The sequence below is a fragment of the Pleurodeles waltl genome, chromosome 2_2 (genome assembly GCF_031143425.1).
Source record: "Pleurodeles waltl isolate 20211129_DDA chromosome 2_2, aPleWal1.hap1.20221129, whole genome shotgun sequence".
Lineage (NCBI taxonomy): Eukaryota > Metazoa > Chordata > Amphibia > Caudata > Salamandridae > Pleurodeles > Pleurodeles waltl.
Genome location: NC_090439.1, coordinates 1131465361 through 1131477380, shown reverse-complemented (window position 1 = coordinate 1131477380; position 12020 = coordinate 1131465361). Strand labels below are relative to the sequence as shown.

At 43.9% G+C, this 12020-nt stretch overlaps 1 protein-coding gene across 1 annotated transcript in view; it reads left to right on the top strand.

Moving 5' to 3' along the window:
* LOC138282944 (protein mono-ADP-ribosyltransferase PARP14-like) overlaps positions 1–12020 on the top strand; it is a 570373-nt gene that overhangs the window by 173586 nt on the left and 384767 nt on the right. The window contains exon 7 of the mRNA XM_069221010.1: positions 5963–6029. Coding sequence (XP_069077111.1) covers positions 5963–6029 — 67 coding nt within the window. The remainder of the gene's footprint in view (positions 1–5962; positions 6030–12020) is intronic.

Below are 12020 nucleotides of genomic sequence, written 5' to 3'. Positions count from 1 at the left end.
AAGCTGGCCTGGTGTATGGTGACTACCTACGGTATCAACACCTTATACCAGGTCCAGGTATCCCCTTATTAGTGAAGTGTACACAGTGTCTAGGAAGCCAGGCTCCTGAGAGGTAGCTGTGGATGAACAGCCAAGACTTATCTAGGAGACACGCAAAGACAATAGTCACACAGCAACTTATCGCACATGACAGGAACCACACAGTGTTACAAAAATAAAGGTACTTTATTACAGTAACACTACACTAGATTACTTATAGGCAGTACCCCAGTTGGAGGTAAGTACACATTAGGTGTACACAGTAAGGGGCATATTTATACTCTGTTTGCGCAGAATTTGCGCTAACATTTTTGATGCAAATTTGGCACAAACCTAACACCATATTTATACTTTGACGCCAGACCCCGCAAACGTCAAAATTCTGCGGTGTGCATCATTTTCTGGATGCGTGAAACCGCCTTGCGTTAATGACATGCAGGATGGGTGTTCCTGTCCAAAAAATGACTTTAAGGCATGTGCGCCTTATTTATACTCCCGCGTCATTTTGACGCACAGGAGGGGGCGGGCCTTAAAAAATGGCGCACTGCCTGATTTGCGCCGTTTTTTAACGCCTGGATGAGGGCAGGCATTAAGGGACCTGTGGGCTCATTTCCATGGTATCTGACCATGGAAACAGTCCACAGGTGCCCTTCCCTGCCCCCAAGGGACACCCCCTGCCACCCTCACCCACCCTTGGAGGACACCCATGGATGGGGGACCCATCCCAGGTAAGTACAGGTAAGTTGAGGTATTTTTTTTTTTTTAAGTGGCATAGGGGGGGCTAACTTGGGCCCCCCTACATGCCACTGTGCCCAGTGACCATGCCCAGGGGACAGTTGTCCCCTGGGCATGACCATTGGGCAGGGGGGCATGACTCCTGTCTTTCCAAAGACAGGAGTCATTTCAATGGGGGTTGTGCGTCAGAAAATGGCGCAAGTCCAGTTAGAGCCATGATTTTTTACTCTAACCTGACTTGCGCCATTTTTTGACGCACAACCCCCATTCTTCCCTACGCCTGCGCTGCCCGGTTAGAGTCATTTTTTTTTAGTACCGGCTAACGTCATTCTATAAATAAGGCGCCCGCCTGGTGCGTTGGAATGGCGTTAGCCGGCGGTAAATTGTTTGACGCAAGCCGGCGCTGGTTTGCGTAAAAAAGTATAAATATGGGCCTAAGTATCAGGAAATAGCATTTAGGAACAACAACCATTGGCAAGAAATACTGAAAAATAGTTAGGGCCCTTTAGGGGGAGCACACTAAAATAGTGGAATGCAAAGTGAAGCCCCCCCACCCAAGGATGTGGAGTAGTTAGAAGGGAACTGAAAAACCTCGGCACCCCAAAAGGTGAGTACCTAGGTTCTCATTAGGGCAATGAGGCTACTGGATTTGGGCAGTAGGATCGCTTAGGTGGTGGTTACTGAGCACAACTCCACACATAGGTGACACCTGTTGGCCTAATCCAGGGTTTCCGGCTAACTAGCAGCGCCCATCTCTGACCGAGATGATTGTGGCAACCAAGCTCATGGTACAATAGACTCCCCAGGGAATTGTCGTATATCAGATCGCATCCTGTTCTCCCAGTTACCAAGATCTCACTCAGGTGTAGACAACAGAGGCAGAATATATTTAAATAAGCATTAATTAAAATATCTTCATCTTAGATAAAAGCAGGTGCATGGCAATAACGAGAATAATGAAAGACAATAGGAGCAGGCATGCGACTAAAAGTGTGAAACACAAGAACAGCCCTACCATGCTGTCTAGACAAGGGAGTAGGTCTATAACCCCAGCCCTACGCTAAGTATGAGCACAGCAAACTAAGCCTAATCTGCCCTTCGGGTTTCCCCCTGGAAGAACGTCATGCCTCATACCTTGAGAAGATGGCTTAAGTCTATAAAGACACCGTCCCCATCTGGATCAGGGCTCAGTCGTCTAAGCAGGTAACTGTAGCGAAGCTTGCAGCAATCAGCATTCAGTTGTGGTCATCTGGCTGGAATCTCCCTCTAATGTGTCTAGGACAAAGGGGTGTTTTATAATAAAACAGCTGACGTTCTAAAAACTAGTCCCCACGTATGAGTGTGTTGTTTTCTGTGAATGCAGGAGACACAGCATACTGCGTTTGTCGGCAACCCTGTCTGACTGTAGCCTTGGAAAGGCTCAAAGCGAACTAAATGTCCTACCAAGAACCCAATGCTTTCCTAGGCGAAAGGACAATAAGATAGAGAGAACTGGAACAGCACCACAAATGAAGCTATTTCTAGAAAAATAAAGCAATGCTAAATAAAACATAGACAAGTGAAAGGGCACAGCTGCAGGCCTAGTTTAGCTAAAATAATGTGCCTAAAACATGGCTAAAATAGCTACACAACAACCCCAGGAGAGCAGAGGTAAGTACCTGGTCTTCACAAGGACTAACAAGGGGACTTAGAAAGTGGAGGATTGCCAGACCAGGACCAGTCTGGTGAAGCCCAACAGAGGATTCTGAAGGAAGAGTATCTGGAAAAGAAGGGGACATAGTCTAGACCACAAAGGAGTGTCCAGGAGGGGCAGGAACCACTACCCACCTTTCTGTGGATGAAGATCTGAGTTGATGGGGGAAAAGACCAGCTGTGGAGCCCAGGAGCTGCAGAGAGGTTCAGAGAGCCATGCAGATAATGTCCCATGTCGGTCGCCGTGTTGCAGTTGGTCAGTGGTCAGGAGGACTACCAACAAGCCTTGGCAAATGCAAGTTGGAGCAAAAGAAGAGTTGCAAACCTGAAGAGGACTAGCAAGGTACAGGGGTCTTGACCCTTAGAGGGGAGTCCAGACTGACCCTCAGGAGTTGGGAGAGCTAGCAGAAGCAGTTACAGCCCCCACAGGCAGCCTACTGGCAGCAGGCACAGTAAGTTGCAGTGAGGCCCAATTAGCACACTTGGGGAGGAGTCTGACGTCGCTGGAGCAGCAGAGAGGAGACTGTCTTTGCAAGGATAAAGTGCTGGTGGCTGGGGCTACGTGGAGCCTGAAGATCCCTTGGAGCAGAAGTCAACAAGCCTTGGTTGCTGCAAGATTCGCAGTGCACAGGGTTACTGTCTTGCAAGGAGAGGCAAGGGCTCACAGTCTCCCAAGTTGGACAGCAGGTAGAGAGGACCAAGGGGACTACTCAGACCCACGACCTGTGTTGGAGATTCTTCTTGGAGCCGGATGACAGAAGATCCCAACAGGCCATTGTTGTTGCCTTCGGTGCCTGTGGATGCATGCGAGTGACTCCTTCACACCAAGGGAGATTTCTTCTTGCTTCTTTGGTGCAGCTGAAGTCTTCTCAACCCCACAGCGGAGCACAGCATGGGAAATGTTGGAATTACTGAAAGGAGCCGGAAAAACAATGTTGCGAAGCAAGGTCGTCTCTGGAGTTGCAGGCTTGTTTGGTTTCTGAAGAGTCCAGCAGTGGTTCCGGTGGCCAGAAGCAGAAGAGGTCATTGCAGAGTCCTGATGGAGTCTTACATGCCGAATCTGGGGACCCACCTGCAAGTGAGTCCCTAAATAGCCCTACCAGGGCAAATGGTCACTCTGCGGGGTGACCACCTGTTAGAGGGGGTCACTGATGTCAACTACCTGTCCTGACCAATCAGATACTCCCTGAGAACTCTGCACATCTTGCTTTCATGATGTGGTGGTGATGGACCGGGGAGTGGTCACTCCCCTTTCCTTTGTGTGCTTTAATGCCAGGGCAGGGACTGGGAGTCCCTGGACTCGTGCACACCGGATTATGCAAGAAGGGCACCAAATGTGCCTTTCAAAGCAAACCGGTGGAATGGGAAGGCTACCCCTCCCCAGGCATGTAACACCTATTTCTAAGGGAGAGGGTGTTGCATTCCCTCTCCCACAGGAAATCCTTTATTCTGCCTTCCCCTGCTTGAGCTGTTCAAGCATCAGAAGGGCTGAACCCTCTGTGAAGGGTGGCAGCAGCGTGGGCTGCCCGTAAACCCTAGGAGACTGGTAAGGAGCCCCCAAAGTGCATGGAATCATGCCACCAATACTGGCATCAGTATTGGAGTATGATTCCGACATGTTTGATATCAAACATGCCCAGGTTCAGAGTTACCATTATGTAGCTGGACCACAGGTAGTGTGACCTGTGGCCAGTACACCGGTAAAATGGCTTCCCGCACTTACAGAGTCAAGTGCATTGGAACTGGAGTTCGTAGGGGCACCTCTGCTCATGCAGGGGTGCCCTCACACACAGGAACCTGAACCCTGCCCTTTGGGCTGGAAGGGCCTACCATAGGGGTGACTTACTGTGACCTGGTGTAGTGATCTGTGGTGAAAGGGTGCATGCACCTTTTCACACAGGCTGCAATAGCAGGCCTGGAGACGCACTTTGCATGGGCTCCCACGGATGACATAATACATGCTGCAGCCTACAGGAGACCCCTGGTGACCCAATGCCCTGGGCACCTAAGTAACATGTACTAGGGACTTATAAAGAGACACCAGTATGCCAATTGTGGAGTGCACAGAGGTCCTAGGTAACCAAATCTGGAGAGAGAGAGCACAATCACTGGGGTCCTAGTTAGCAGGATCCTAGTTAAAACAGTCTAAGCACACTTATAGCAGGCAAAAAGTGGGGGTAACCACGCCAAAAAGAGGGTACTTTTCTACACTACTCTCCGTTACTTTGTGTTAAGATATGTCACAGCTATTTAAAACGTCATGCTTCCTGTGGTAATTGGTTGTACTGAGATGGATTTACTAACCTGAGCCCAAGAGGATGCATCCCATGCAGTATACATATATTTAGTACCAATTATGGCCCAGAACAAGCACAAGTATTGGGACTGAACAACCTTGCATACATACATTTATTTAACTTAATAATTCACAACAAATGCAAATCAGTGTTAAAATTAGGCACATATTGCATATAATGTAATTCAATATTCATTCAGTTGCCTGTATGTAAGGTATGAATACCACCAAAATATGAATAAATGGTTGTTTTTACTATTCCAAGAAGTCCATTATTTTCCCTTACAACATTTACTCCTTTCGTACGTGTCGTTGCAATCTGAGTCCATTTCATATTAGTGCAGCACCATGTGCTTCCCATATACTGCATACTGAATCCCCTATGCGTCTCTGTGCTGCCTTAAGGTGAACCGTATGGCAGCAAGGGTATCTACTATTACGTGGCTAATTTTCTTGTTTACACTTTGCCTGATGCTCACCTCTGTTCATGGCATCTACCTCAGAGTACATGTAAGTACGCACTATAAACAACGCAAGCCCCTCCAATCACGAGCTCTCATTGTCAGCCTGTCACCCTGAGCTTTCTTCCATTCAAAATGAGAAGTGTAACAACCGCAGGCAGTGCTTCCGAATATGATATGTATATTTATGTCTGTGTTTATTATTATAACTAGCACAAGTTAAGAGTGCCTTTTTAGGTCGAGCATAGCAGTGCGCAAGCGCTGCTGCTTTTCCAACGTGTTGGTATGTATCAGGGCTGTTACCATGCCCACTGCACGCCCATCAATCACTGAAACTCATTGGTGGGCTTGCCTTTCAAAAATCCTTTCTTTTCATTGGTAACTGCTTTACGTTTGTCCCTCCTTAGGGAGGTTTTGTTACCGTCTTGGAGACCAACCCTGTTACATGGATAAATGCATGTTTGCTGATAACTTTGACCGCAAGCTAACTTCTCTTTCCTTTTGTGTGTCTCCTTCACGCTCATGGCGTCACTTTGAATCGGCTTTCTCATGTCAACTGTTTTACGTTTTATTTTCAGTTTGTGTGGCAAGAAAAGTCCAGTTAGTAATTTACAACGCTAATTGCTCTAACTCAAGCAAATGCAAGGCCCATTGTATTTCAAATGCTTGCTCTCTTAGTTTGGTTTATAATTTGCTAAGAGTTGTTAATAAAATTCTGATTTCTGTTCCTCTACTTCAGGTGCTTGAAAGAGGAATGTCGACCATAGACGGAAAACTAAAACCACTTCTTCTGGGTGATATTGCAGGTATGTTTAAGGGCATGGTGCACTGGGGTTCTATGCTACTTGGGTACTACTATATTTAGTTTTAAGTATAATTACACATCGCAGCAACCCTACATCTAAACTGAACCACCATCAACATCAACCCATCAATAAATGAAAGTGCAGTAATCTTAGACCTGAAGGCTACTTTTAGACCTAAAATCTAACTTTAGACCTGAAGTCTATCTTAAACCAAAAGTCTAACTTTATTACTTTTCTGTATTCACATAGGTAAGTTACTAGTAGTAACTTTACCACTAGTAATTTTATTCGTAGTAACTTACCTTTGTGAATACCGGAAAGTAGTTAAGCTAGACTTTTGGTCTAATTTGGACTTTTGGTCTCACTTTACCTTTGTGAGTCGGGCCCAGATATTGGTGTTTACGAGATTCTCTCACTTTGCAGGCAGAGAAAGAAAAAAGTGAATTATGTAACAATCCTGCTTGAGAACAATAAGTGTAAAAGGGAAGCTGAAGGATCTCACTTTTTTCCCAACACATAACAAAATGTAAATGCCTGCAAATGGACTGTACACATTCATCAGTTGAAAAAGCAAAATGAAGCACTTTTATTCTAATTCTGAAGTGTGATAGAAAGAAAGATTTTAGTAGGATCAGAACACATCGAAATACTTTAGTTGGTGTTGCACAAAAATAAATATTCACTGAAACCCGATTTACGCACATTATCATTTGTGTGCAATATAGGTTTATCTTTCAAACTGTATGTCTGTGCAAATTTAGTGACCATTTCAATGGAAAATGTCCTTTCTGCAAATACCAGTGCACTACCACATGATTCTTTATTACATTAAAAGTTGCCTGCCTCAGGTCCATTAAAACGAGGTGGGTCGCGAACGTTTGTCGTACTAAAAAGTAGGTTGTGGTTCTAAAAGGCTTGGACAGCACTGAGCGAGAATGTATATGCAGAATTTGAGTTTGAAGCCAAACCCCATACAGGTTTGTGATATACATTTCAACCACTCAAGAGAGCTCTCTAATAACTTCTTGAGAAACTAGATTCCCCTTTCCTGAGTATTGTGCCAGCACTATCAGTATGGAGAAAGCACTCCTCTGAACTCATATTCAAAGCTTACACCCACCAAACATAAGCAGCCAAAATAAGCTACCTAACTGTGCAGTGCTTACCAGTGACTAAACGTTCCTACAAAGAGCAGAGTGTGTCCCAAACTTTTTTAACAAAATCAAGAAATGTATTGACATCTATAACTAGCCAGCTTTGCAAATTATAATTCATATGGAAAGCATGGCCAAATGATGAAAATAGCAGAAATGTGTATGCAAATGTATATACTAATACCACACACCCTCAAATTGGTGCAGGTCATTAAAAGAAGTTGCTCCTGACAAGCTGGACCTCTATTAGCAACAAGTGAACTGCAGCTTTATGTAAGGATGTCATTACTTTCCCATCTTACTTGATAGGCACACTGAGTAATGACCAGTGAAACTGCGGCTTCATGTAAGAATTTGAAAGTGCTTTTCCGTTACACTTTTGAGGGATTAAAATTGAAGACGAGTGGAACTGTGCATGGATGTAAGAAATTCAGGGTCGTATTTATAGGCGCTAGCTCCACCTTGCGTAACATTGACGTCACATTGACGTAATTTATTTTGACATTAATGTGGCCCAACGAGGCCAAAATCCCGGCACATGCATTGCACCACTCTGCAACCCTTTGCGCTACATTATGCCTGCTCCAGGCATAATGTATGCAAAGGGGGCGTTCCCCCATTAGGGGAGCCGGAAAAATGGCACAAGGAAATTTATGAGATTTCCTTGGGCCATTTTGTACAGCACTTTTAACGCCTTCTTAAGAGCAGGCGTTAAAAGGGGACTTCATTCTTTAGAATGGACCCCTGTGTACTCTGCAGGAATAGCGCCAATATTTTGGCGCTACTCCTGCAGAGTACATCAATAGCGTCATAAATAAATGACACTATTGCCCCTACCCTGTGCTATGGTGTGCCATATTTTAAATATGACGCACACATGGTGGCGGAAGGTGGGTGCTAAGGGGTGCAGGGAAAGTGGCGCTGCACTCGGTGCAGCGCCACTTTCCATAAATCTGCCCCTCCGTGCTTTTGCATTTGACTTGTTAGGGACACCTTGTAACGACTTGTGGAACTGCAGCTTGACGAAAGAATTTCAGTGCTTTTGCATTTGATTTGTGTGGAACACCTAGTAACGAGTGCACTGCACCTTCATGTATGAATTTCAACGCTTTTGCATTCAACTTGTGTGAGACACTTGGCGACGAATAGCTGAACTGCTGCGTCATGTAAGATAGTCAATGCTTTTGCATTTGACTTGTGAGGGACACCTAGTATCAACTAGTGGAACTGCAGTTTCCTACAAGAATTTCAATGCTTTTGTATCTGACTCAATGGGGAAACTTAGTAATGACTAGCGGCACTGCACATTCATGTAAGAATTTCATGCTTTTGCATTTGACTTGAGATTGACCCCTAGTATCGTCTTGTGGAACTGCGGTTTCATAAAAGAATTTCACTTTTGCATTCAACTTTTAAGAAACATCTAATACCTGCAGCTTTATGTAAGAATTTCAGAGTTTTTGCATTTGACTTGTGAGGAACACCTAGTAAAGACTTGTGGGTTTGCATCTCCATGAAAGGATATCAGGATAGCAATCTGGGATGATCTTAAAAACACAGTCAACCGAAATGGAGTTGCCGCACTACTTCTTTTGGACCTCTCAGCTGCCTTTGATACAGTTGACCATGGCACCTTAACTCAAAGACTCCACAGAGCCGGCATACACGGGATTGCTCTCGACTGGATTACTTCCTATCTTCAAAAAAGATCGAATATCATCCACTCGCCCCCCTTCTCGTCTGAACCCTACCTCACAAAAGCAGGGGTCCCCCAAGGGTCAATCATCTCACCTTTGCTTTTCAACATCTACATGATATCTTTACCAGAACTGATCAATGATTTCCATCTCACATGCTACAACTATGCAGATGACACACAAATACTACTTAAATTGGAATGCCCCAAAAACATTGAAAACTCACAAATCTTCAGTTGCCTCAGAGCCGTTGATCAGTGGATGACCTGGAGCCATCTCAAACTAAATACCTCCAAAACAGAAATACTCATATGTGGTGAATGGAAAAATTATGACCCTCTGTGCGTCTGGCCTGACGATCTCGGACCACCTCCTCAACTATCCAAGGAAGTTAAAAACCTAGGAATCACCATGGATTCCAAGTTAACTATGAATGCCCATGTGGACAAATTAGCACAAACAAGCTTCATCACCTTGAAGGCTTTACGACGCATCTTCCCACACCTCGGATTTCCACACAAGGTGCAAGCTACTATCTCGCTTGTACTATCCAAACTGGATTATGCCAATGGCCTCTACCATAGATCATCTCTATCTGTTATGAAAAAACTACAACGGATCCAGAATTCCACAGCCAGGCTACTATTACATGTAAAGCAGCAAGCCCACATCTCCCCTGCCTTGAGAGCACTACACTGGTTACCCGTTGCCAGAAGATGCACTTTCAAGCTGCTTTGTATCACCCACAAAGCTATACATGGAACAGGACCGCTTTTATCAGAAAGAAAATTACCAAATACATCCAACAAAGAAACCTCCGCTCAAGATTGGCACCCCGCCTTAGAACACCACCATACAAGAAAAAGACTATAGGTGGGACATCCTTCTCCGTCCAAGCAGCCAAACTATGGAATTCATTACCCCCAACTATAAGAGCCACAGACAACTTTCTTGTCTTCAGAAAACTACTCAAGAGTTGGCTCTTTCCTTCATAACCACCATATTCAAACTATGAACTGTATATGCCTATGTTGATAAATATGTTTTCAGATTATGTGTGCATTTCTATTTATTTATAGTTTCTTTAGAAAATATGTATCGCTACTATGTCATAACAATAAAATACACACACACTCTTTAAACCTGTTTGACTAAGTATTTTTTACCCATGGTTCTAATTATGTGTTGTATGTGCATATGTGTGTGTATTCATGTGTGTGTGTGTGTGTGTATATATATATATATGTATGTATGTGTATATGTTGTTTCTGTGCTTGGCATGTTTTGTGGATCATTGCATGGCTCCTGGGTGGGTTGTTATACTAGATATCTATGAATTCCTGCTCTCATCTTATCACACTTATCTACTCATCATCATATATCATGTCCCTATGAAACTATCCTCCATTCTCACTCTGACTCATCCCAAATCCCTTCTACTACTTTAATCTCCTAAATAACTCTGCCTAAGCTCTTCCCTCCGCTTCCACATCTAACTCACCAAACCTCACTCTACTACTGTGACCTCCCACACAACCCTACTAAATTCTCTAGCATTTATCTCACCCTGCTACTATGCTCTCCCTAACCCTTCCACATACTCTTCCCTCCTCCACCCCCCCTTTACTCATCCCAAGCCTTTGGGTTGAGTAAATGAAGGATATACTCACAATTAACACTTCTGGATTTCTTTCTTTCTCCACCCCTCCATTACTCCGGTCAATCTAACTAACAAACTCTCATATCCGCGGCTCAAATTAACTCATAATAATACTAAAACTGTACTCATTATTTCCCGATACTAATCCATCACTAGTTCTTGTTGGGTTCCAGAGTAGCGTGCTACTCATCGAAAAGTGCTTTGACGCCTCGTCAGGGGTAGTAAGCGCTATATAAATACGATTACAATACAATACAATATCAAAGCTTTTACATTTGACTTGAGAGGGATAGCTAGTAATGACGAGGGAAACTGCAGCTTCATGAAACAGTTTCAATGCTTTTGCATCTGACTTAAGAGTGAGATCTTCTAAAAACGCCTTAAGGAGCTGAAGCCCTGTGAAAGAAGTTTTGAGATTTAGCATTTGTCAAATTACTTTATTGATTGGCCTGCATTTCGCTTCTTCCTAACAAAGCCAATAGCATAAGAAAGTGGGCGGTTTACTGGGGCATAGCTATAGTGCCATCAAAAAAGACAGTTTTCCAACAATACAGTACAATGCACTTGTCTTATCCAGTGATTGATAGTATATAGAGTATGTTTACAAGTGTTCCATTGTAATCAAGACATTTATTGAAAGTTGTGATATTGATTCATCAGTATATACCAGCATTGACATATTTACTTATTCTATTGAAATCAAGCATGATTTATTAGTAAAAATGGATATGTAAATTTTATGTTGAAGCCACACCCCTTTAGACTTTTTGAAGGACATTTGAAGCAGTTGAATGTTACTCAACAGGGACATTTACTAATAACGCAAGTTATTTCAGCTTTGTTAAGCAGTTGCTTCTGATTTGAAAGGAACATCTAGTAAAGTTCTGAAGGGCTGAAGTCTAGTTAAAGACTTCCCACAGGGCCTGATTTAGATATTGGTGGAGAGGCTACTCCGTCAAAATGGTGACTGATATCCCTTCCGCCAGAATCTAAATCTTATAGGGCCTAATGAGATTTAGATTTTGGCAGATGGGATATCCGTCACTGTTTTGACAGAGTGACCAGTCCACCAATATCTAAATCTGGCCCATTGTTTCTTTTGAGTCGTAAAGGACATCTAGTATTTACTGTAGTCACTGTAGCTCTGTTAAAGACCAGACCAATTGGGTTTGCCAATGCTTGTTACATACTGTATTGGCCAGTCTGACCCTCATATATGGAATTTTCCATCGCCATATCCTAGACTGCCCCACCCCTCCAAATGTTTAAGGTTGAGTGTATGCTGATGCTCCACATACTGAGAAATGTCTTTAAGTGTTGCCATCAATCCTAGGGTGGAAAGCACCAGCTTGTATTTGGGCAAACCTATTGTGCCTTTCATAGCGAACAGTGTCATGTGGAGGGGGTTGGATGGGTTTGAGCCCCTAGCACTCTAGCCATTTCCTTGTGAACCACCAGCCAAAAATTATAGAAAGTGATA